The 26,833-nt window shown below is 45.9% G+C and overlaps 1 protein-coding gene across 1 annotated transcript; it reads left to right on the forward strand.

Moving 5' to 3' along the window:
• LOC129325675 (dapper homolog 2-like) lies at positions 1-26,718 on the forward strand. Its single transcript, XM_054973534.1, has 4 exons — positions 1-436; positions 18,516-18,804; positions 19,572-19,814; positions 23,977-26,718. Exons 1-4 carry the CDS (start codon positions 191-193, stop codon positions 25,434-25,436), a joined length of 2,238 nt encoding a protein of 745 aa, XP_054829509.1. The 5' UTR covers positions 1-190; the 3' UTR covers positions 25,437-26,718.
• The last annotated feature ends 115 nt before the right edge of the window (positions 26,719-26,833 follow it).

Genomic DNA, 26,833 nt, shown 5'->3' on the forward strand with positions numbered 1-26,833 from the left:
GCTGCAGGTTGGAGCGCTTACTGGGCGCAGGCGACGCGGCTGCTGTTATTCTGCCGTTTCTGTCGAGCGGCCCCTTCCCCTCCATCAGCCCCCTTCTCTTCCCGTCTCTCCCCCTAGAGAGCTCTCGGAGGACAGTCCTCGGCAGCTGCGTGCGCGCTGCCTCCCTCCAGCCTGCGCTCCTGCGCGGCGCATGCAACCGCCTCTCTCCAAGGGGCAGGAGGAGGTGGTGGGGCCGGTGGAGCCCCAGCTCGGGGGCGCCATGGCCCGCAGAGCCGTACCTCCTTCGCTGTGGTCCGGGAACGAGCGGCTGCGCATCGGCGAGCGCCTCCAGGCTAGCCTGGCGGGGCTCTTGGAGTTGGATCTGCTGCGCGAAACGCAAAGGGGGAGCGTGGAGCGCGCCCTGGAGCGCGGCCAGAAAGATGGAGGCCGGCAACAGGTGAGGGGAGGGGCGGCGGAGAGGTGGCCGCGAGTGGAGATCGGGTGGGGGGAGCAAAGATTGGGGGGGGAGCAACCCAGATCTGGTGGATCTGGGTTTCTCGCCGACTCTCGAAAGCTTGCACCCTGAAACTCTGTTGCCCTCGAAGGTGCCACTGGACTCAAATCCTGTTGCAAACGGTGCCGGCCTCGTTGATTCTTGGTCCGATCCAGTTGGCCACTTCCTAGGATTTCTAGCTTGTCTTATACAGACCAGTTGGTTAACTTGAGCCTCCCTGGGAAGGACAGACTGTGAAGGAGGTAAAGCAATAAATAACTGTTCAGGAAGTCACTCTTGGCTCTGTGCATTGCAGGCACCTCCATAGCCCATGGGGGGATTTGAGGTTTTTTAGAACAATGGCACTATGCAAGTCTGAAGTTAGAGAAGAAAGCAGGGTCAGTATGGTGGAGTGGTTAGTGCCAGGCTAGGCTCAGGTTCAAATCCCCACTCTGCCATCGAAGTTTGCTGGGTGATCCAGGGCAAGTCACATACTTTCAGCTTAACCTACCTTATTGGGTTGTTGTGGGGATAAAATAGAGCAGTTGAGAATGTTGTAAGCTACTGTTGGTACCTGTTGTAGAGAAAAACGGGATAAATGAAGTAAATAAAGATTGACTTTGTGGTGGACCACTGACTAATCCCAAGAGAGTTCTGACTTGTGCTGGAATGCATCTCATGGCAAAGAAATAGAATTCTGTGTATTGTTATGACCACTCATCTCAGCCCCAGCCCTCCCCCCAGCTATATCATGGGAATAATAATAATATTGACTTTGTTCGCCACTTTGAGAGGGGCACTGGTCTGTCCAGATAAGCAGTATATAAACTTTTTTGTTATTGTTAACAAGAAAAGCAGTCCATGTCCCAAAGGAAATTACAATCTAAAGTTTCTCACTGGGGTGGTGGGGAGCTCATAGCAAAAGGAGGGGGAAGATGATGAAGGCAAATAGTAGAAGAACAGGTCTTCATTGCAGTTTTGATAGGGGGTGAGGAGAAGAGGTTGGAGCAGCCAACTAGATGAATGTCGCCTCGACCCAGCAAGGCCCTTCTGAGGTTTTGAAGCAAAACTGCTGGACGCAAGTTGGCTAAAAACTTCAACTGTTATAAGATCTTGGGTCTGCGTTTGTAGATTATAAATATAAAATGAAGCGATGGACTGGGTGGGGTGGGGGGGTCTGGTAAAAAACACACCAAAGTAGATCATACACGATCAAAATTTGTGGATCTCTGTCATAAAGTGTTTGTATGAGTTTGTGTGGATACGCACATGAAGTGCCAGCAGGCGATTAAGCTGGGGAGAGGAAAATATTTTAGAGGGGCTACAGGAGAGATGGGAGAGAGGGTCAGCTGGGTGCAGTATGCCCTTGAACATAGATGCAGAGAAGTTAGCCGTGTTAGTCTGTGGTAGCAAAATCAAAAAGAGTCCAGTTAGCACCTTTAAGACTAACCAATTTTATTTTAGCATAAGCTTTTGAGAATCAAGTTCTCTTCGTCAGATGCCTGATACACGAAGAGAACTTGATTCTCGAAAGCTTATGCTAAAATAAAATTGGTTAGTCTTAAAGGTGCTTCTGGACTCTTTTTGATTATGCCCTTGAAGAATAGGATTTCTAATGAAATGGAGGTGGTCTGGAGAATCTGATGAGGACGAATAGTCTCTAGGGTGCTGTGGTTGAGAGAGTGGGAATGTAAGCAGTGGAATGTGGAGGCTATAGATGAAAAGGATGATAGGGGGGCAGAAAGAGGGGTCTTTCAATAAGATGGGAGGATTAGCCTGGAGACAGAAGGGTCTGGTTTGTAGAACTTGGGGAATGCTAACTGCAGAAGGAAGGAAGGGCTCGAATGAAAACCAGGAAGATGAGACAGGTGTTTGGAGTGGGGGAAAAGAGTTTGTGATAGAGTGCCAACGTGGCAGATGGGTAATTAATGTGCAAGACAAGCTTTGGAGAGGAGGGGGAAGATGCAAGACTGAGGATTGTCCTAGCAGTGCTGTGTGAGAGGGACAGAAAAGGGGGAAATGTGAGTTCAGCTGCGACTGTTCTCAGTGGTGTCAAAATCATTCCACCAAATATACACATCTGTGCTGTTGCTGGTTCATGTGGGATAGCTACTCCGCCTTGATTATGGAGAGACAGGCCCGACTGTGCATTAGAAGACCCCCCAAAAAGTTGGAGGCTGGGGGAAATTAGCCCTTAGCAATAATCTTAGAGGTGCACCATTGCTTGTGCGAAAGAAGTTTGGTCAAGAAAAAGGGTTGCTGTGTTTAACGGTGCATTGTAAGGCCGGCAGTAGGGTTAGTTTATTTATTATTTATTTTATTTTATGTCATTTATAATCCGCCTTTCTCACTGATCCAGAGGAGTTAGCCGTGTTAGTCTGTAGTAGCAAAATCAAAAAGAGTCCAGTAGCACCTTTAAGACTAACCAATTTTATTTTATTGTAGCATAAGCTTTCGAGAATCAAGTTCTCTTCATCAGATGCCTGATCCGAACTGGATCAGGCATCTGATGAAGAGAACTTGATTCTCGAAAGCTTATGCTACAATAAAATAAAATTGGTTAGTCTTAAAGGTGCTACTGGACTCTTTTTGATTTTGCTTTCTCACTGAGACTCAAGGCAGATTACATAATGTGAGATTAGTACAATCAGTATCAAAGACATTTCCCTACAGTGTTAGGGGTATTTCCATAGACAATGCCGTAGGATACATAAAGACATGGCATTAGCAGGGATACAATACAGGGTTGAAGAATTGCTGAAACAGAACATAATCAATTCTAGGACTGACATTAGACAACATGAAGCACAGGTAGTATATAGGAACACAAATTTAAAGCAACAGTTAATACGTAAGGCAATACAGTGGTGAAGTCTATGGTCCCTAACTCATTAGCGAAACATCTGAGACCCCCTCCCTACAATACCACCCTCCTATCTGAGTAAAAAGCCTTTTTTACCCAGATAGCTTGTGAAAGAGCTTGTGCAGTGCCTGACAAGGAGTTGTGCGTTATTTGAAAGCGTGCAGAAAGAACCAAGTTTAGTGGCACCTTAAAGGCAAACAGGTTTTATTCTAACATAAATTTTTGCAGGGCTAGAACAAAGTGGGCTCTAGTCTGGGAAAGCTTATGCTAGAATAAAAACTTGAGGACCTTTAAGTTGTCACAAGACTCCTGTTTATTTTTGTTGCAACAGACTAACACAGGGACAACTTTGGAATTATTCCTGTTGAAATACTACTTGAACTCTTCAAATGTTGTTTCAGTTTGGTTCAGAGTGGCTTCCACCAAATCAGTATGTTCACAACATGGATTTTCAATGCATTTTGATTTACATAGAATTAATAAATATGATTCTGCTGAATTGCTCTGTGTCGCCTGAAAACATGCCCCTATGCACAAAGTGAAACTTGGTTTATTCTCAATTTAGGGACTGAAGTACTTACTATTAAGTATTACCAGTGTGAGGTTGATGAAATGCCTGTAATCCTTCTGGAGATAGTATTTTTATTACCTGTCTATTTTCTCCCACTGGGTCTATCTTGCTATGCAGCTTTGGCCCCATGTTGGAAAGAGATTGTCTGGCTAATAATGCATCTGACGAAGAGAACTGTGGTTCTTGAAAGCTTATACTACAGTAACGTTGGTTAGTCTTAAAAGTGCTACTGGATTCTTTACTATTTTGCTACTACAGACTAACATGGCTAACTCCTCTGGATCTATGGCTAATAATGTGATCTTTGAGAACTGGAAATTCGGATCCATGTTAGTTATGACTATAGAAAGAAAGCCAGAGTTCTGGATTACTTAACAAAGAATACTTTTCTGAAGGGAGAGGTTGCAGGTACCAGCAATAGTTTGTAGTCACAAAACATGTGATTCCTTTTCGTCCCTTAGTTAAACATCAATCTCTCTTTTTCTCAGAGAGATAGAAGAGAAACTTCTGGCCTTTGTAATTTTCAGTGAAGAGAGACACCATGTCTTGTTTCTTTCTTTCATTCTTGCTCACAGAAACCAGGGTGCAATCCGATACCAACAAACCCACTTTATCTATTTGCCTTACAGCATCAAACACAGGAATTCTGGCAAGCGCGGGCCTTAGAATCATGGCCTGAAACATTTATTTTTTTCTCCCCACGTCCTTTTCCATTTTATAATTATAATAATAATAACATTCGATTTATATACCGCCCTTCAGGACAACTTAATGCCCACTCAGAGCGGTTTTGTAATATCCAGCCTGATGAAGACTTCTGGTGACCCCAAAAGCTGGCACACGGTTCTGTGTTATTTTGGTTGGCCCTAATAAAAGGCATTACGTGGATTGCGCTTTGTTTTGGGATTCTGATTTTACAAGAGCTGGCAATGATGTCACAGACAGCAGTTTAAAAGGGCACGGGAAGAAGGTTTCTTACTCTTATTGAACTTGGGACCATTTCCAGTTCTCCCAGAAGCAGGGGATTTTCCCAGCCCCGTTACTTCATCTTCTTTTAAGGGTGGTCTTTTGATGAAACCCGAGGGCTTCTGCGTGCAACGCATGTGCTGTGCTGCTGAGCTACATCCCTTTGAGGCCCCCAGATCCTGGGGGATCAACCGGGGCATCTGCAGAGTTGATCTTTCTCCTGACCCCTTCCCTCGCTTCCACATACCAGGCGCTTATCAGACCATTAGTATTTCTCAGCCTGGCTGTTTCAGAGTTTCTTTTGGAAACAACTTCTCTTTTTTTTTGTGCAATCCAAACCTCTCCCCCCACAAAAGGGGGGAAATCCGAGAAGGAAGGCACTCTGGGGAATTCCTTTGGCATCCAGGCTGCTGCTTGAAGCGGAGGTTGAGGCCTCTGCGTTTTAGGGCTAGGAAGTGGAGGCTAGGTTCTTTGCCTGTCGACTGGGCCTGGGAGATGTGGGCGTTGGCGGGCCGGTCCTCCATGCATGGCCAGGGAGAGCAGAGCAAAACAAAACACCTGTTGTTCACCCCACACACTTCCTGCTTGGCACATCACCTGCCTTCACTCAGGCATGGGGAACAAGCCACCTGTCTGCCTCTGGCTCTCTGTTGTGCACAAAAAGGTAGATGCGTTCTGTCAAAGAGGGCCCCCTCACCACGTGCAATGCACCTTCTCTCATTAACACCTTGTTCTGTAAACTCTCCATTCTTCAGGTGCCCCTTCTCAGATTGCCTCTTAAGAAATCCCTGATTGTTTGTTTTGGGTATCTTGCATGTCCCAGAGGATTCTGGGGAGCATTCCAGAGTACAGTGGCACCTTAAAGAGCAACAAGATTTTGAGAGTTAGAGCTCCCTTCTTCAGACATGAGTAGGAATGGAGATCCCTGAACCTTTATACCTCAGCCAAAAGTGGGGTGGGGTGGGGTGTTACAAGGGAGGGCATCAAGACATAAAGGTACTGTGCAGCTTAATTAGATGGGAGAGGTGTGACAAAGGAAAATGTCAGGATGTAAAGGTACAATGGTAGAATGCAGCTTGATTAGAGCAAAAATTAGCATCCATAATGAGATAAGAATCCTATGTCTCTATTCAGCCCAGGAGGGGCAGTCCATAGTTCTGAATTTGTGAATGCGCTCCATTTCAGCAGTCTCACATTGCAGACCAACACAGCTTCCCGTCTAAAACTTTCCACAGTACGGTTCTGGATCCAAGCAAGGGTTGATTGGGCCTCACAACAGGAGATGTGTATAGGAAAGGGAAACTGCTAATAATGAGCACGCTTGCATTCTCTCAGAGAAGCCCCAGAAAGGTTTCCCGTGAGCCCCAGGGTTCCCCAGAGCACAGTGGGAAAGCTGCCGTGTTACTGTCAGCCTCAGGAGCTTGGAGATGAGGCAGGTTTCAAAGCATGCTGGTACAAGGTGGATGGCTTTGTGCTGTACTGTTTATTGTACAAATGGTGCATACATGTAGCAGCTCCCACCTGTTGCATGGGAGTCATTACTGTCTCCAAATTGCTTGTTGCTAAAGATGATTGGAGGGTCCTGCGATGAATCAAGCTGTGTCATGAGCTGATTCACATGGGATAGCTGTTGCAAAGCTCTACCACTTCCAGTGGCAGGTGAAGGAAGGCTTTGCATGTTTAAATGTCTTGCCGTATGTGTGAAAAAAACAAAACCCGTAACTCCCTACTCATAGAAAGCTTGGTGTGTCTTCTCCTTGATATGCTTGCTTTCTGTGCCTCAGGAAGTTCATATTTTATTATCGTATTATGTATTTCATTTATATCTCACCTTTCTTCCCAACGGGGACCCAACACAGCTTATGTTTTTTCTCCTGTCTTCCATTTTATTCCCGCATCAACTGTATGAGATAGGTCCAAGGTCATGCTGCAAGCTTCTGTGGTAGATTGTGGATTCAAACCTGGGTGTCCCAGATTCTAGTCCGTCTGATGTTGTCTGTCTGTCTGTGATGAGTTAGCCATGGGGAAAGCCACGCTTACTTGCTTCCTAGCTTGTGATGTGTGGCATGAGTGAGACTCTTGATGTGGCTTTTTTGATGTGGCTGTGCAGGCAGGCCTTGAATCTTTCTTTGTTCCTTTGTTTATAGTCTGCCTTTCTTGTTGAGATTCAAGGTGGACTACAAAGCTTGAAAACAGTGCAATAAAATCAGTATAAGACATACCACGTTGCAGTAAGCAGCGTGCCTTCCTTAGAAATATGGAGACATTTACACTCCTCCCCTCTGCCTCCTGCTTATCCTAGACAGTGGTTAATAAATGCTGTATATTTAATGCACAGGGAAAAGGATCTCTTTAAATAACGAGCCTCTTCTCCCCCCTCCCCTTTTAAACAACCAGCTTTTATTGGGGACCTGAATGCCTAGACAGGTGGTGACTGCCGTAAAGAGCTCCTCTTTGGGAGGGGAGAGGCTGGTGCACACCCATAAACCTAATCATGTATAAACAGCTTTATCTTCCAGACTGGCAAAGGAGGGTGGTGCTTCTGCCGTCACAGGAATGTGTGAGCTTAATATTGGGACAGTTCTATGGTTTCTTTTATGGGGGGATCCTTTCAACAGCTTGGCCCATTTATCTGTTTGGAGGTGGGAGGAAATGGAGGCACGGCCAGTGGAATAGCAGACCTGTCTCCAAGGAGCTTGCGCTGTTAGAAGCGACCTCCAGGCCTCATTCTCCACCCGTTGGCAATAGTGTGGCCTGTCTGGATGCAGTGTGTGCAAGCAGAGCTGTACTGGATCAGACCAAGGGTCAAGCTGCTCTAGTGTTTTGCTTCTGGAAAGTCTACAGGAAGTCAGCCAGGCTCCCTGTCCCCAGTGTCTGGTACCCAGCTTCCATCAAAATTCCTCCATTCAGCTATCATGACTTGTAGCTGTCTCTAGACAAAGGCATGGGGTACATGCCTAAGGGCAGAGCAAATGCATTCGTCCTTCATCCATTTTGTCCTCACAACAACCCTGTAAGGTAGGTTAGGCTGAAAGTTGGTGACTGGCCCAAGTTCACCAAGCAAGTTTCCATTCGATCCTGAGTTTTAGAATCTTAGTCCAACTTTCTCACCCACACTGGCAGTCCCTTTAAAACCCATCTCTGTGCTGAGAGGACACTTATCTGGGAGCCCTGGTTCTCAGGTAGTAGTTCTGTTGGGGTAACCATGTTCATCTGTTGTAACAAAACGAAACAGCAGTCCAGTGGCACCTTAAAGACTCCATTTATTCCGGTATGAGCTTTCGTGAGACCGAGCTTCAGATGCAATAGGTGAAATAAACCCATTAACCTCATGCGGGAATAAATATTGTTAGTCTTTAAGGTGCTACTGGACTTGTGTCTCAGCTGGAAGGCCTGTTGATGGATCTGAGCTCCTGACAGAGCTGCCTGATAGTACCAGTTAATGATGAGCGTGGGCGTTTTATTCCTGATGTGCGAATGCCGGGTTTGCAGCCCAGAATGGGAAGCCAGTATATCTTGGTCTTTTCTACTTTGGTCTTTTGTGCTTGAGTGATTTAAAAATTAAAATTTTAAAAAACTACCTGATTTAAAAACTGTGCCTAGGATGCAAGGAACTATTTTAAGTGTGCCCAAAAGACAGGATCTTTTCCTCCTCCTCAGAGGAAAAAAGAATTTGTAGGAGAGATTGGATCCATGGGGGCAGATGTGTTTTTTCTCTACCAGGGTTTACGGTGAAGCATGGAAAGAGTGCTTCCTTCTCTTCCCTGCCTTTAAGGCAGTACAGACCTCTTTAAATAAGAGGGAGAAGAAAAGAGAGAAGGTGAGTTGAAGAATGCTGAAAGAGGAAGTTGAAACAGGCCACAGGTGATGGGAGAAAAGAGAACAATAAATAGCACAAGGAAAGAACAGGAGCAAAAGTCTCTAAACGACCACGTCAGAGTGATGCACGGGAAACTGATATGCTTGGCCAGGGGCGGTCTTAACCAGAGGACAGCTAAAGCAGCCCACACTTGGGGAGCCTCCCCAACCATCAGTGGCCCCCACCCCAAAGGTGTGGGGGAGAAAGCACCTGGTGTGGCTTGCATCTGCCCTGTCTGGGCTCAGGCAGCTGGCTTCTGGTGGCAGCAATGGCTCCCACCCACCTCACACAGGGTTAGGGCCAGCCCTTATTTGGTCCCGATGGGCTGGCAGTGGGGTTACAGTAATTCTGGGGCCTGTATCCTGGACTCCCCCCCACCCCAGAATCACTGAGACCACCCCTGCACTTGGGACACTAACCAGTTTGGTGTAGTGGTTAAGAGTGGCGGGACTCTAATCTGGAGATCCGGGTTTGATTCCCCACTCCTCCGCTTGAAGCCAGCTGGGTGACCTTGGGTCAGTCACAGCTCTTCCAGAGCTCTCTCAGCCCCACCCAACTCCCAGGGTGATAGTTGTGGGGATAATAATTACATACTTTGTAAATTGCTCTGAGTGGGGGTTAAGTTGTCCTGAAGAGTGGTATATAAATCTATTATTATTATTATTATTATTATTATTATTATTATTATTATTATTATTAACCATCGTGTATGGCGAATATGTAACATGATGAAGTAGCTATTAGACCACGTTCCTGCTGAGCTACTTAACCTAGTTAGATCATTACACATTGCTGTTTGTAGAGTGCACCAACATATTTTCTGGCTGTTTTAGGAATTTGCATGTTTGGCCCTCACAGTTGTTCTTATTTATGGGATTAAGATTCTAGGCTTGACTTTGTTGTATAGTGTTTTGGGAAAAAAATTGTATTACAGTCCAGATTGGTTTTCAGTTCATGCTTTTCAATTCTTACTGCTTTTTAGTTCTGATTACAAATATTCAGGTTGTTGGAGCTGGAGTCAAGCTAGGCCGGAGGCCCACATTTTAATCCTTCTTTAACAATCTCTTTTTAAAAAAACCTCGGCCTTGGTTCTCCTTATCTGTAAAGTGGGAACAATATTGATCTAGTTCACAAGGTTGTTGTAAAGGCAAACAAGATAGGAGATAATCATAAAGCAATTCGTTTGTTAAAGTCATGATGAAAAACTGCTTGTCTGTAGATTCCCAAGGCAGGGTTGGTTTTTTTTTCTTTTTTTTTGCCCAACATGTAATTAACTTATGGAATGTATTGCCGCAGGGTGGGATAATGGCTGTTGGCTTTAGATGGCTTTTGAAATGGGATTAGACAAATCCACGGAGGATGTGTCTGTCAGTGGCTATTAGCCATGAGAGTTAGGAATGGACCGTTCATGTGCAGAGGCAATGTATTGAGAGCTGGGGAATGTAGAGGCTAGACTGAATTGGAATCTTGCTGCTTCCATGAACTCATTGGAAGACCATAAACAGGGTAGAAATCTCTCGGCCTCTCCCTGAAAAGAGGGGAAGGCTTTTTTCTTCATGCCCTACATGTAGGCTTCTGGAAAGCATTTGAGTGGATGTAACTTCTTTTCTATGGAGCTAACTAGGAAGTAAGTTAAGAAAATTTCTTTACATCAACCTTTCAACAAATCAGAACAATACAACTGTTTTTTCCCCCTAACCCGATTCATAGGTGCAATAACAACAACAACAAAATTCTCAGAAACTTGCCGCCAACCATGTCATTTAAGTTCATTCAAGTAACTGGTTGTCTTTCTCATGGTAAACAAGTTCAACTTTATGGATCCAATCAAGTGAGTCCTTTGCCGCAGTCCTCCCGATATGAAGCAACTGTAACTCAGGCTTCTGTCCTCTTCTTGGGAATTACAGCCCTCAGTAACAATACCAAACGAAATATAACACACATACGCCACTTTTAGTCACTATTGTTCACATACATGTGTGTGATTACTTTATGCATGGTGATAAGAGCGCATTGTTATCCAGCTACCCAGCAACTGGCCTCTTCCTCAGCTGCTTGGCTTTAGATACTGACTCCACCCTACTGGGCTAAACCAGTTAGCTCATGGGAGTTATACTGACAGTGTTTGACCCTGGAAACTGAAAAGGGTAGACCTTTTGGGTTTTACCTGCAAGGCAGAACATCGGATCTCGTAGAGCATAGCTCTATCAATAGCGACTTGCCCAGATGGCAACCTCCATGTTGAGAGGCACTGTACTTCTGAATATCATTTACTGGGGAACAGATAACGGGGAGAGGGCTGTTGCCTTCATTCCAAGCTTGCAGGCTTTCTAGGAATAATCAAATATACAGATATACAAATTTATAATTTTGTAATAAATTGACTATGAGCTGCTGTAGCGCAGTGGTGAAGTGGTTCGGCTGCGAATCAGCACTCTACTGGTCCGAATCCCGCTACTGCCATGAGCTCAGTAGGTGGCCTTGGGTCAGCCACTCCTCTCAGCCCCAACTCCCCAGCTGCATTGTGGGGATAATAATAACACTACCTTGTTCACCGCTCTGGGTGAGGCACTAATCTGTCCAGAAGAGTGGTATATAAGCACAGTTATTATTCTTATTATTAAAGTGCAAAGTGCTCTAAGTGAATAAATAATCCTATTACCCATATGAAGATAAGCACAGCTTTTTCTGGACTTTTACGGTTATTTATGAATATACTCATTGAGAATCTGAGACCTTATAGCATTGTATTGTATAGATAATAATTGTATTGTATTTATTGTACCTAGGTAATAGGATTATTTATTCACTTAGAGCACCTTGCACTTTAATAACAACAACTGTGCTTTATTTATTAAAAATTATACATTTGTATATCTGTATATTTGATTGTTGAAGTTGGTTTCCCATGGAGGATTTATCTTTCTTTTGGTAGCTCTACTCCGCAGAGCCCCTTTATTTTGGTATGGCTTTCTAGGAACATCTGGCTGGCCATTTTTATATGCAGGAAACCGAACTAGGTTGGTGTGATTCATCAGGCTTTTTCCATTCCAACATGCTATGTAGTGTTTGTGAAATGATGGTGGTATTCTTGTTACCAGGCTCTAGCCTTTAAAGAACAGTGGCACTTACCGGCTGCTGAATCGCTTGCAGTTTTTGATACTGTCAATTGTATAGTACAATGTCTTTAAAAACAAAATGGCATAATGGAATTTGTGGGAGTTTTAAAGTTCTGCCGATGTGTTTGGGGGTTCATGACTTTTGAGGGAACTCATGCCACCAGCACAGAAGTCAAATGTTGTGGGCAGACAAAATGGGAGCACTTGAAACAAAATACTGGAAATACTAGCTTGGGGGGTGGATGCCCAGCTGAATGGCGGCTGGCCTCCTCACATACATGCAGCACGCCAGCCACATGGCACGTGCGTCTGCAGGGCCCTCTTGGTGCTTGAATGACTAACGGGGAGGCTCCCAAACAATGGCAACAGCTGCCTGGCTTAAGAGAAGAAAGAGCAGCCTAGAGAAAGGAGAGGCCCCAGGGTTCGTATTTCACTCTTGCTGGCTCAGCACATGGGCTTTTCTCCCCCTTTCTTGCTCTTGTGAGGCAGCTGCCTTAACTGGTTGGGGGGGAGGGAAGCCTCTATAGGCATGTTGTAACGGCTGCCCCTTTACCGCCCCGTGGAGATCAATAAATCTTGTGAGCTAGGAGCAGCCAAGCTGCTCCTTGGAGACCAGGTGCAGTTGAGAAGGAGGGGCAGGGCACACATGTGCAGATAAGCTTCGGCATGTTTACTCTCTGAAGTTCTGCAACCACTTATGCCTTGGAGTTTGGAATCTCTTGACTGGCGGTGCCTCTGTGTGGCTTCAGAGATCTGGAGAGGCATGGAAGAGGTTTGGAACTGGCTCAGTTCTCACCAAGCCCCAGTGTGTGCTCACCTCTAAAAATATAAGATTTTGTGGGGCTGTAGTTCAACTTCATAACAAAAACGGTACATTTATATAGAAGAGTAGAGTAGCAACAAACAGAACCCATGCAACTAGCTTCATAAGAATAAGGGTTGGATGGATCTGTTCCACTTGTGGCAGCGCCCAGTGCAAAGATCCTTTTTGAGTGAGGAAGGCGCTGTGTCAGGAACAGATGCAGCCATTAGCCAAAGAGATCCATGTGGCCCACTCTTATCATTTCAGAGTGTTTCACATGTGCTTTACTGTCATCCTGACAACCACCATCTAAGCCAGCAGTGTATGCTTCATCTATCCCTCTCCCTAGGAAATCGCTATCCTTGCATGTTGCCTATTTTTACCTTCGAGGTGAACATCTTACTGCTTACTGCTTGGGGGTGCAACTTAAGGTTCAGGGTTCAGCTCCCTTTCAAGGGTCTCTAGATGTTAAAACATCTTCAGCCCACATCTGTGTCAAAGTGAACATACCATGAAAACTTAGGCACCGTGTGGAATACATCCTGCCATTTCATGCCCTGCAGCTGGCAAGGTATATATTGAACAGATAATAGGTTGTAGGACCATTGGGTGGGCCTACAAAGCATTGAGTGCCAGGAGCGGGGCAGGGGGGCATTGCTCACTGTGAGATCATCTACTTTATTCTCTGTAAGTCACAGATTCAGTTCCTATTTGCAAACAGAACATTTGTGAACCTAGAGGCGGCTGTTTGTACTGTTGTTGTAACTCTTACAAAAATCTATTACCGTACTGTGGATGGAAAGACTGAGGTTGAGAAAGTGATTTGCTTAATCTCTCTTAGCAAGTGTGCCGTGGAAACAAGGCTTGGATCAAGGACTTCCTGACTTACAGCTCAACCTTGAAGCTGCTACACTGGCTGTAACCTGCTCTCTTTATCTCTTTGGTAACATGCCACCTGGAAACTGTACCTCCCGAATCAGCTTGTGCGCATTGGATTTTTGAACATGAGTGAACAATGTGTGTTTTTTGCATCTCCTCCGAACAAACAAAAATTCTCAAGGCAGCTTGCAGTAAAACACAGCTATTATTAAGAAAGCTTGTAAATTGAAAAGACGTAAATGCGAATATCAATAAAGTTGCTACCCTTAAGAATGCCAAACAAATCAATCAGTCTCGCAGGTCAGCAGCGCAACACAAAAACAGTAAGTGAAGAAGGGAGGAAGAAACAGCTTTTAGGAAAAGTCTTTGAAGCAGTTTACTTGTGTCCCTTTGCTGTTCTGAATCAGTAAAACATGCACTAAAAGATAATTAATTTGTACTGATGAACTGATCTTATGCAGGTAGAAAGTGGCACTTTCCCCTCTTTCTCTCATCTCAAATAGGGTCAAGAAGACATCCATACATGTACAAGAATACCTCCCATTTTAGTTCTATTTTTAGTTGGGCTGGCTATGGTGATAGGCTAGGGAGGACACAGCAGCCAGCTTCTGGGTTGTGTAGGAGGTTTCTTTAGGTGAGAAGAAGAGTGCTGTGTGACTCCAAAAGCTTGTTAGTATTTCGCTTATCCAGTCAAGTGTTTTATTTTGAGCCATACATTAATTTGGGTGTCTCTTTTAAAAATTCAAAAGTGTGTACCTCTAGGCTATCACTGTTCCAAGCTTCTTTAATATTTGCAAGTCAGAGCAGCAATGGTTGGACCTTGGCCAAGGGGAATCCTCTCCTTTTAATGGAAGGTCCATGTTCCAAACACCAATTGGAGTGTATAACGAAGGGCAGGAGCTGAGCTGGTTGGTTGCAGTTGTTGTGGTCAAGATACCCCATTCGTTGATTTGCTTACACTGATTTCCTAACTCCCCCCCCCCCCCAGCTTCTTCCATTTCAACTCCTCCATGAAGATTTCCAAGCACAAAGAGCGTATTTGATGCCAGTTCGGTGCAGTGGTTAAGAGTGGCAGGACTCTAATCTGGAGAACCAAGTTTAATTCCCCACTCCTCCTCTTGAAGCCAGTCACAGTTTCTTGGAGCTCTCTCAGCCTCACCCACCTCACAGGGTGATTGTCATAAAGATAATAACAACACACTTTGTAAACTGCTCTGAGTGGGCATTAAGTTGTCCTGAAGGGCAATATATAAATCAAATTTTGTTGTTGTTGTTATATTTGATAGAACTGAGCCACACATTGGACTAGATCCAATGGCTCTGTTTTTTCCCTAAATTTATATTCTGCTCTCCCTCCAAGTGGGCTCAGAGTAGATGACAACAATATAAAAGTATACAATGATAAAACTTGTCAGCATAGAATATAAAATCAACCATAATTTCCGCCACAGGTAGAAAGATCTGTGTCATTCTGCTAAACCGTGGTTTACACTGATGATAGCTTAGAACCCAATCTGTGGTTTGAGCTTCCAAATGCAGAAGGAAACTATATGATGTCTTTTGTTTTCTACATGCACAAACCTCTGGAAGCTTAGTGATGGTAGTGATTCTGGGTTGGCAGTTTAGTGACCACATCAAACCATAGGCAGCACCAACAATGGTTTGCAAGCCCCCTTCAACCATGGCTTCTGATTCTACCTGCCAGGCAGATGCAAACTATGGCTGGTAAGGTGGGACGTTGCCCTTAACCATTGTTAAACACCCTTGGCTATGGCTTGGTAGTATCTGCATTGAGTGTACGCTTTTAGGCAATTTGATGCAGCTGAAATCTCTGTCCTTTGCCTCCTCACATCAGTCCCTGACCACAGTATTATGTGACTGTAAGGTATCTGTGCACTTAAGTTGGATTTATTAACCCATCAACTCCACTTAACATTCAGGCCTGGTGCGTCCATGGAGGTGGTGCCAGCAGCTACCTCAAGCGCTGAACTCTGAAGGAGGCACCGTGCCGGCCCCCAACGACCCCCCCCCCAACCCAGAAGTGGGCCGCATCCCCACTTGCCTCTCCACCCCTTCGCCAAGCGAGCGGGGAAGTGGGCACCTCCCTGCCCCTTCGCCACTGCAGCCTGCCTCAGGTGAGGGGGACACTCCTGTGCAATGATGTCACAAGTGACGTCATCACACCGGGCGAGGGGCACAAGTAGATATCTCGCCTCAGGCGCCAGAAACCCTGGCACCAGCCCTGCTTACATTTGACATTTGGGAAGCCGCTGTCTGCTGAAATCCATCCTCAATGCTTCTTGTAAACTCTGATTCCCCCCCCCCCACCCCATCACAGTAATCTTGTCACCCCTTTACTTAAACCTTTAGTCTGGTTCCCTATAATTCTTTGTCCCAACATTACGCTTCTAGTCCCCTTTTTAAAGCTCTGCACTTACCTGCCCCATCTATCACCTTTTTGTCTTCCGCCTTTCTTCCTTTCTCTTCTGTACAGCCTGATACTCCATCATCATCATCATCATCATCATTAACATTTATAATCCGCCCTCCCCGCAAGCGGGCTCAGGGCAGATTATAGCGCACAAATAAATACAATAAATAAAATGGTAAAATTACAAATTCATAAAGTCCAAAATCCAAGTTCAGCAGCATAAAATACAGCTGCACAACATTCATTCCGGATGTTCCAGGATGGGATTCCCTTTGCTCTTTCCTGCAGCCCATATAAGGAGAAGAGAAGGGGTGGAGATGTGAGTTGATACTCAATTGGTCACTCCCCATGCGTGGGGGCAGGTGGTCCTATTGTCTCCCCCCTAGTAGGAGACCAGCAGAAAGGCTGATTTGGTGGATCTAAAGGCTGGCCTCAACCAAATGCCTGGAGGAATATCTCTGTCTTGCAGGCCCTCTAGAAGGACACAAGGGCTTGGTGGGCCCGAGTATCTTCCGACAAAGTTCACCAGGTTGGGGCTTGGACTGAAAACGCCCTGGCCCTGGTTGAGGGCAGTCAAGCCTCCCTGGGGCTCCAGACCACCAGTGGGTGTTTTCCTGCCGATCTAAGCACTCTCCGGGTACGGTCCATGATCCATTTATCTGGGAATGCTGAGGGTTGAACCTGGGACGTTGTGCATATTAAGCAGTAGCTGTACTCCTGAGCCACAGCCAAATGTACATCGTCCTGAGCTCGTTGAAGGAAGGGCAGGATAAAATGTGATAGGCAATAGATGATTCATCTGTGTTACATCTCTAGTCCGATGCACACAGATCTTGGAGGTAATATTGTGGAATTTACTTTTGAATAAGCATAAGGTTATAAATCTCTTGCACTGAAAATCAGTAGGGCTTAAAATGCTTTGCTTTAGCTGGACCAGGCTTAGAGTGTCAGTTTTGTGATAAAGACAGTTGAGGTGGTACAGGTTATAGGTGACGCGAAAGACCTCTCTACCTGAAACCCTGGAGAGCTGCTGCCAGTTGGAGCAGACAGTATTGGCCTTGCATATTGTCCTGAGCTCATTGAAGGAAGGGTGGGATGAAAATGTGATAGGAAGGCAAATAGTGGCCATTTCCACACACGTTGAATAGTGCACTTTCAGTGCACTTTCGCAATCCTTTAGAAGTGGATTTTTTGTTCCACACATGGAAAATCAGTTTCAAATGTTCACTAAAGAGTATTGAAAGTGGATTATCCAACGTGTGTGGAAGCAGCCAGTGCCTGCATTTGTTTTGAGAATATTCTCTGGCTAGAAATGGTACATGTGGAACAGAGAGTCCCTCTTCTGGAATGCAGCCCAGTATCTGTTTGATGATGGCTTAGTTTTTTGAGGTAGGCCTTGTGCAATATCACATACTATCTTGATGGTATTCAAAGTTAATTTGCTTAGTTTGATGTGAATTGGATTTCATTAGTTGCACACTGGAACATCTCTTCCGTTATGGGGCTTTCAACAGTCAAATCCACATCTGTCTCCCTGCACTCTTTCAAGGAGCCATATTGTATGCCATTTCATATATTGTACCCCAAGCCTTTTGTTTTGGATTTAAGCAACTGATCAAATCTTGTCAACAGCTATGGTATTGTGGAAGAGATAGGAAGGCTGTTTACATAGTGGTGGATCTGCAAATATTGGAACTGGTTAATCCTGATCCTCAATTTTTCTGTCCTGGTAGGTAGGTAGATCATTTCTCATAATTTATCCAAAGTATCTGGCCTCTTTTTTTGTTCCAAGTTTGACAGTATTGCTTTCTTTTGTTTTTAGCAAGATGGCCTTCATTGATATTAGTTTTAATTTGCTTTGTAAAACTGTAAACCTATATTGCGCAGATAGTGTTTGATCATTCCCAGACTCTGTAGAGATTAATAGCAGTACTCCACATGCTGTACGGTGTCCTTAAAACCAGTAAAACTTCCTTGCCAGAATTCATGAGACCAGGGGATTTATTTATCTATTTACTTCATTTTCTAGTCTCTCTCTCTCATAGTTAAGATGGATTACAGAATTGCATTAAAAATCAATGAAATCGGTATAATACCCAAGGCAGTAAAAATTGCATAATTAGAAAGCAATGCAATAAAAACAATGATACAGCCCAGAAATAATGCAATAAACCAGATTACAAAAATTAGGGTGCGTGTGCAAAAAAATAATAATAATACACACAATCAACAGTGCAGTAAACTGTCTAAAATTTTCTCCCGGCACTAACCATTTCCCTGTTCCCTTTATAAAAACGCCTTCCTGAACAGTTCCTTTTTATTGGGAGTCTTCCTGACCTGGTCAGGAAGCTCATTCCATCAGGTGTAGTCCATAACGGAGGAAGCAAAGGTACGGGCAGCTCTTGAGCTTACCCATTTACAGGGTGGCCCCTTGGTAAGGCTTTGCATGGATGAAGGAAGCTATCCCAATGGAGCATGTTTGAGTCAGCAACTTTCTGACCTTTCCTTATCACTCAGTCTGAAGCAAAGTTTGCTTGTGTGTTCCTGTGCCAGGAAGACGGAAGCCTCCCGGGCAGTTGTGACCTTCCGCCTGCAAACAAACTGGATCGCAGCAAATCAGAGGACCTTCTCGGGACCCCAAAGAAGCCCTGCGTTTCCTACAGCTCCTCCGAGAACATTGAAGTAGCTTCCAGAGTGCTGAGTGTTCAAGCAAGAGAGAGATCTGACAAAGGCTGCCTCGGGTTGCGGATGGTCAGCGAACAGCTTCTGTTCCCCAAGAAAGCTGCGGTCAATGGAGGAGATGCCCAGGAGATCATGGAGGCAGATTCCAGGCCCAGTTCAGGTATGTGTGTTGGGGGGTTTGGAGTACAGCCACCCAAAGGATAACTTCCATTTGGAGCAGGTTGGAACAAAAGAGGTGGGCGAGTCGATGTACCGTGGTTCTCCTGCTGTCTGGAGCTTGGACAAGTTGTTGATATTTTTAATGATTGCTTTTAAATTTGCATGCACAATTTTTTTCCCCACATGCCCTCAAATGGCTGCCATAGAGAGTGGCCGGGCCTGAAGACTTCCTTCTCTTAGGAATAATAGCGGTTTGCATTAATATGGTGCCTTTATATCATTTCATGTGAGTTGTCTTGAAATCTTTACATCAACCCCATAGGAGGGCTGTGACACAGTGTAAGAGTATCTGTGTTGCATGTAGAGGGCTCCAGTAGGGTTGCCAGGGGGCCCAGGGGCCCAAGCGAAGGTGCAGGGGCCTGCGGTGCTGGTACAGCAAGGCATTTATCTCCTGTGCACGTGCATGCATGCACATGCTCCCACATTCCCCCTTTGCAGAGGAATCCTGGTGTACACTGACTGAAAACCGCCCCTTTGGAGGCAGTTTTCAATTTGCGCGCACACATGTGCTGCAGCACCTTCCTTTGTCCCGTTGGAAAATAAGCGAGACCATCCCAGAGGCAGATTGCTTCTGCACATGGAGGCTGTATTTAACTACCGTTGCTAAGTAGTCATTGGTAGACATTTGCTTAATCCTTGCCTTCTAAAGCCCTCAAATCTAGATTCCAAATCACTATCTCTTGTTATCTCACCTCTCCACGTTTTTAGGGTTTTATGAGACCAGTGAGATGGGCTCCCTCTCAGATTCCTGCGCCTCCGTACACAGTGATGGGCCGGGGGATTCACGCTGCAGCATCGGCTCCCTCTCTCAGCTGCCAGGTTTGCGGGAAAGCAGCTTTGTTCGGCCGCGCTCTACAGATGAGGCTGCTGTCCGTCTCCTGGATCTCCGCCTGCAGCAGTTCACATTGGCAAATGCTTCTGGCACTGACAGTAGGAGGCCTGTCTCGACAGGTGAGGCCATGTTTGTGTGAACAGCAAGTTTAGCTTTCCAACTCCTTTCGACCTTGGTTCTGTCCCTGTTAAGAGAGGAGTTATCCATGAGACACCGGAGAAAACAGAGTATAATCCTGGGACTTCAGCTTCTTTGATACTCTTGAGTTTCTAATCCTTATGGCTGTTGAGATGTTTCTTGAAAGTGTGTAGACAATCCTTGGTGAAATATTAGCAGCTGGACAAACAGCAGCTGGGTGCTTATTTGTTACTAGTTATTTCTTTATGTTCATTCTCTGATTTTTATTCTTATTTCTTTGTTGCTGTGAACTTTGCAGAGTAAACTTTTCCTGTAGTTCATAACTGGTTCTGAGCTGCTGTTGTGATATTATTGCCCCCCCCCAAAGGTGCCCCTATTCAGCACTGATCTCCATTATTCCCTATGGGCAAAATGGGGGAGGGATTCCTAGGTGGCTAGGGGTGGCATTTTGCAAACAAAATGAACCAAATTTGCAGGGAACATATTCCTATCTGTCCTCTCATGATGAGCCAAGTTTCAGGGAGATTGGACTTCGGGGGGCAATTTTATGGTCTCCCAAAGAAGGTGCCCCTATCCACCACCCATCTCCATTATTCCCTATGGCTGTTGGGGGAGGGGGGAAGAGGGGGTTGGAGTAAAGTGAGTCAGAAGAGGGAGGAGGGAGGCGGATCTGGGAAGGGAGGGGTGAATCTGAGAGTGGCCAATCCTGCAGTAGCTCTCCTTCCAGCCAATGGAGATTCGCTGGAAGTAGAGTGCCTTTTTTAAAATGCAGCAAGGATTTAAATTGGAGGATAGGGGCACCTTTTGGGGGGGCTATAATATGGCCCCCCAAAGTCTAATCTCCCTGAAACTTTGGTAGTCGTGAGAGGACAGGTAAGTGTATGTCCCCTTTAAATTTGATGCACTTTGCTTGCAAAATGCCACCCCCAGCCATCTAGGAATCCCCCCCCATTTTCCCCATAGAGAATAATGGAGATCGGTGCTGGATGGGGCACCTTTTGGGGGAGGCCATAACATGCCGCCTCCAAAGTCCAATCTCTCTGAAACTTGGGTGGGTCATGAGAGGAGGGTTAGAAGAGGGTCTGCTGCAGGTTTGGTACATTTTGCTTGCAAAATGCCACCCCCAGCCACCTAGGAACTCCCCCCCCCCATTTTCTCCATAGGGAGTCATGGAGATTGGCGGGGGATAGGGGCACCTTCTTTGAGGGGCCGTTACATGGCCTCGTGAAGTCCAATCTCCCTGAAACTTGGGTGGATGTTAGAGGAAGGTTAGTAGAGGGTCCCCAGGCCCCCGGATAGCCAGGAATTGTGTTTCCCATTGGAAACACTGGCCGAGTCTTACCTAATAATCTCGAAGCAGTTAAAATATCCGAAGCTGAAGCGGCTTGCTGCTTCGGGTTTACCTGAATTTTCCCCCCTCTTCAGTAAACCTGAAGCAGGAAACCTGAATCTTTTTTGGGTGCACACCCCTAGTCCCTTCCCCGTTTAAATTTTTTGTTTCCTTTTTGCAGGACAGAAATTATAAGCTATTAATCACCTTCTGGAAAAAAACCCACAAATGATTTGGATGCTGTGAATTACTGTGCAATCCTATGCAGAGTTATTCCAATCTTTGAGCATTGAAGTCAATGGACTTTGTCTGGAGCAACTCTGCATAGGACTGTACTGTTACATGGCCAGAAGCTGCTGGCAGAAATACCTGTTGTAGGTTTGCCTGGCAATCCTGTCAGCAAAGGAAACCATCTTGTGGTGGTGAGTTCCACAGGGCTTTGGTAGCTGAAGAAGTGCTGCTGCCTTTGTAAAGCTTGCGTGTTGATGATTTCCTGTGCTGGCTTGGAGGTGGTGAAGGGATGACAATCATTTGGTGCTAGCCTGGTGGTCAATTCCAGGCCACTGAGGCTATGGAGAGCCCAGTGAGAGCCCTAGTAGCCACCATTTTTGGAGACCACTCTTTCCCTTGTCTGGCAGTGGGATCTACCAGAAGAGGCTGCTAGAACAAACCTCCTCCTGCCATTCCGTTCTCCTCCCTTCTATGAGAAGACTCTGAGTCGTCCTTGTTCTTCACCTCTTAAAGAATGTCCTTGTTTACTTTCACTCTCATCTATGAATTTTCTCTTCCCTAACAGCCCCAGTCCAGTCTTCTCTACCTCGGGCAGTTCCTAACTGACATCCTCATTTGTTTGGACTGAGATTAATTTGTTGTATTCTGGCTGGTTTTGTTGATTATTTGCTGTGGTTCATTGTTTTATTGCTGGCTCATTGCCAGGTGATAATTGTTATTGTAATGTCTTTAACCTGTCTATATTGTTACAGCCTTGGAAAAGTGGGGTTTACGTTTTAAATTGAGTTATGTACATATGGCAATAGATATCTTTGTTTTCGAGGGGACATACCTGGTTCAATTTCTATGTTTCTTTTTATCCCTTCTTTCTTTCAGGGAGGTTTTTTGAGGGGGGGGACATACTTCATTCTCCTATTTATTTTCACAACATCCCTGTGAGCAGGGCTTTTTTTTCAGCAGGAAAGTGGTGGAATGGAGTTCCGGCACCTCTTGAAAATGGTCACATGGCCAGTGGCCCCGCCGCCTGATCTCCAGACAGAGGGGAGTTTAGATTGCCATCTGCGCAGCGGCATGGAGGGCAATCTAAACTCCCCTCTGTCTGGAGATCAGGGGGCATGGCTACCGGCCATTTGACCATTTTCGCTGAGGGCGATTTAAACTTTAAAAAACTCCCCCCTTGTTCCAGCTGACCCAAAGTGACGTCATTGTGCGGTCCGGAGTTCCGCCACCTTTTTCCCCCAGAAAAAAAGCCCTGCCTGTGAGGTATGTTCAGCTGAGAGTGACTAGCTTATAATCTTCCTGTGAGCTTCATGGCTGAGTGGCAATTTGAACCTAGTCTGACATTTTAAACCCTACACCTGTGTAACAACCAGAAATTTTACTGCCAAGGCTATATTGTGATGAAGAATGGGGGAAGAGCCAGTTTGGTATAGTTGACAGCTAGTGTGGCGTAGGGGCTAGGATTTTTGACTAAGATCTGGGAGGCTCTGATTTGAATCTCCACTCTGTCACAGAAGCTTGTTTATTATATATTATTTTAGATTTTTTATTCCGCCCTTCCCACTAGTGGGCTCAGGGCGGATCACATAATTTAAAATAAATATCACATTTCCATAAAAACAATTTAAAACATTTAAATTCAGTCGACATTAAGACAATTATATTGTCGAAGGCTTTCACGGCCAGAGAACGTTAGTTGTTGTAGATTTTCCAGGCTGTATGGCTGTGGTCTTGGTTCCTGACATTTCACCAGCAGCTGTGACTGGCATCTTCAGAGATGTAGTACCAAAAGACAGAGATCTCTCAGTGTCAAACAATCTCTGTCTTTCGGTGCTACACCTCTGAAGATGCCAGTCACAGCTGCTGGCGAAACGTCAGGAACTACAATGCCAAGACCATGGCGATACAGCCCGGAAAATCCACAACAACCATCATTAAGACAATTCATTAAAACAGATGGCAACAGATGGCAATATTAACCAGTGTGGAAACAGGATGATGGACAACCTAATTGGGAGGGTTCAGATCATTATCTCCCCCGCCCCCCACCAGGCCAGTGGAGGCCTGGCCCAGCCTCAATCATATGCCTGGCAGAACATCTCCATCTTACAGGTCCAGTGAAAGGATAACAAATCTGGCCGGGCCTTGGTCTCCATAGACAGAGTTCCACCAGGTCGGAGCCAGGACCGAGAAGGCCCTGGCTCTGGTTGAAGCTAGGCAGGCCTCCCTGGGGCCAAGGACCACCAACAGCTGTTTCACTCCTGATCGGAGCGTCCTCTGGGGAATATCTAGGGAGAGGCGGTCCCGCAGAGGCGGTTGGGTGACCTTGGGCCAGTCGTACACTTTCAGCCTAACATACCTCGCCAGAGTCATTGTGAGGATAAAATGGCGGGGAGGAGAACAATGTACGCAATTCTGAGTCCCCATTGGGGTATAAATAAAGTAAATAGATCAGAACAGGGTGTCTATCCTTCTACCTCTTTAGCCATTGCTTTTATTCTGAAGCTGAAGCTAGGTTTGTGCCCAAGGCACAGTGGCAAGTTTCTGCACTCAAAGCTTCTTTTAACTTTCTTTGCTTGCAGGAGACCTTGAGTTCCTCTTGGGCCTGGGGGACTTGTCCCTGCCGCTCTCAAAGAACCCCAGCCTTCAGCTGCTGCAGTACAAATCGGACCTCATCTCCCGAAACACCAATGAGATCTACCACTACCCCAGCCCTTTACACGCGGTGGCTTTGCAGAGCCCCCTCTTCACCAGCAGCCTCTCCCAGAGCTCATCTCAGGAGGATCTCGATGAGGGCCCTGTGGAGCCTGCCGGGGTCAGCTCCCCAGAAAGAGCCCCTGCTTCTTCTAGGGAACAGCAGAGGGCCCAGTTGGACCGCTATATTGCCAAGCTGGTGTTGCGGTACAAGTGCCGTTCAGCGGTGAGCAGGACAGAAGCGGGATTCCTAGCAGGAAATCAGAAGAGTTTGTCGATGTCGTCTGTCTGTAGTTCTTTGCTGGGGGCTGGCCAACTCCTCGCCTTGGCGCCAGGGTGGAAGATCCGGCGACGCATCTCCACTTGCTCCCACTTGCGCTCACCAGAAGGCTCTGAGGGGACGCGAGACTCTCAGGTCCTGGACGGTCAAGGAGACTTTGCAGCATTTCCAGAAATCAGCTCCATCCAATCCAGCACCACCAACCTCTCTAAGGTTAGTGAACCTTCAGTGATGTCCCTTCCTGATCCTCTTCCGCTGTACCGGGAGCCATCTCTAATCCCCTGTCCAAAGAAGCAATTTGCTGCATCAGAAAGAGGGGTTCTAGACTGGGTTGACCACACCCAACGTTACATGGTACAAGTGGAGTCTCCCACCCGAAAGGTTCTGTCATTGCCTCGGGCCACCGTGGGCTTGGACAAGCTGTACAAAGGCAAGCATGCTTCTCGGGAATTGGTGAAGACAACGGAAAAACCAGAGAAACCTGCTGAAAGGAGCTGGCTAAGTCCTCGGGAACTGCTGCGGAGGCTTAGCCTTCGTCGTAAGCCCTCTGCTCGCGTCGGGAGCAGGGCCCGGGCTAGCTCAGAAATCAATGTTCATGCAGCAGTGGGGCTAGTATGCCACAGCGACCTTCAAGCTGGCAAAAGCAAAGTGGTCAAGACCAAGTGGGCATCTGTCCTGGAGATCTCCAACAAGGCCTCTGGGCGACACCGGCTGAAAGGCAGCACGTTCCACCCGCCTCATCCATTGAACCGCCATCTTGCCTTCTCAGCTGACTCTCCAGCATCGTTTTGCTTCCTGGGGGGAAGTCATCTGGACCTGCCCCCTCGGCAGCGGGCCGGCTTTGCCAGCAGCGGCTCTGGTCTTGGCGAGGCAGATGCCACGAGCGCCATCAGCCTGAACGGTGACTGGATCCTCCATCATCTTGGTGACAGATGGCCCCCTGGCTCAGCCACCTTAGACTCCACTGACCTGCCAGTCGGCAACTTCAAGCTTCGCCGCAGTCGCTCGTTTAAGGAGCTCAAGAGAATGATGTCCCGCTCCATCAAGGGTGCCAGAGCCCCCAAGTGATGCTTCTGTTCTTAAGTAATGCTAGACCGAGGCTGGAAGATTGTGGGGGAGGCAGTCGCTCCTTATCCTGTTACCGGGTTCTAGGTTGATGCTCCTGAAAGGACATCTTGTTCACGGTCACCTGGGAAGGGTTCTTTTTGATTTGGACAATGTGGGCTGCATCTTGGGGCCGCTTCATTTCACCCAGTGCCCAGATTCTCCTTCCCTCTTTCTTGCGTGTGTGTTCTTGCATTCAGACATTGATTCTGGTCCATTTGGATTCCTTGCTGGCCTGAGCAACTGTGAAAAAGTGGAGTTGCTCTTCAGTGCTTTTCAAATATTTCTCAAAGGGGTACTGGATGGAGGGAAGGAGGTCTTGAGAAAGTCCTTTCTTAACCTTTCCTCTTACATTGTTTTCATGTGTTTGCAGCATAACACATAATTGGGGCAGAAAGAGACTGGTGCAGCTATACCCCTTTCCCTAAAAATTTGTTCTCTTTTTCAAAAGGCTTCTTTTCCTGATGATGGAAGAAATGCTGAGGCCTACACCATTTGTAATCTGCAAAGCAGTCACTCCACCCTCACCCTTTTTTCCAGTCCAAGAAAGTTAGCAAAAATGGGAGATTTGTCAAACATCCAGTCAGCCAGCCAATGTACATGGTGGGCAACGGGCCACGTTTGACTTTGTGATTTTGCAGATTGTGTAAGCTTGATAGTAGTATTAAAAAATGTACATTTTGTTCTGAAAGTCTCTCAGGAGTTCAGTATCTTGGCTTCCTGACTAGCCCTTCAAGATTGAAGGTGATGTGGCCTTTTCTTGTGTTGTAATATACCTTCCTTTTCCCATATGAGTATTAATTTATGTTAGAAAAGCAATGTTACACTGACCCCAGTGAATAACAATCTTTTTTTTTGCTTTTCTTACTTCATCCCTTAATTGGCTTCATCAAGGAACATCCAAACATCTTTCCCTCCAGAAAAGAAAGGAACACTAGATTACCTAAATCCTTATAGCACAAAGCACCAGTTTAACCTTTGTTTTTTTTAAAAAATTCTCTTGCTGTGGTCCTCAGTTTTTCCCTAAAAGTAAATTTACATGGTTGAGGTTAGACTTTAAAAAAATAAAATCAAACCAGACATTTCTCCCTCATTGCTGTGAGAAACTACTAGGAATGTAACAGCGGAGATTTAAGCCCTCAATGTAAATGTTTCTAAATGGAGGATTTCTTTTCAGGTGTCATTTAAAGTCCACACCTGAGAACAGGGATTTGTGTATTACAAGCAATAAATAAAAATTCTGTTTTGCGGCAACCTTTTTGTGACAAGAGCCTACTGAACTGAATTTTTAAAAATTTAGATACTAATGATTTCCGTGGAAGTCTACCAGAAGTGACGTATAGCCTAACCTGAGACTAAAG

The sequence above is a fragment of the Eublepharis macularius genome, chromosome 1, assembly GCF_028583425.1.
Source record: "Eublepharis macularius isolate TG4126 chromosome 1, MPM_Emac_v1.0, whole genome shotgun sequence".
Classification (NCBI taxonomy): domain Eukaryota; kingdom Metazoa; phylum Chordata; class Lepidosauria; order Squamata; family Eublepharidae; genus Eublepharis; species Eublepharis macularius.

Bases quoted from the DNA above. Each gene is read 5' to 3' on its own strand.
- LOC129325675 (XM_054973534.1), top strand. From the start codon at position 191: ATGCAACCGCCTCTCTCCAAGGGGCAGGAGGAGGTGGTGGGGCCGGTG. The intron at 437-18,515 runs GTGAGGGGAGGG...TTCCTGTGCCAG, and splicing joins AAGATGGAGGCCGGCAACAG to GAAGACGGAAGCCTCCCGGG. The intron at 18,805-19,571 runs GTATGTGTGTTG...CCACGTTTTTAG, and splicing joins AGATTCCAGGCCCAGTTCAG to GGTTTTATGAGACCAGTGAG.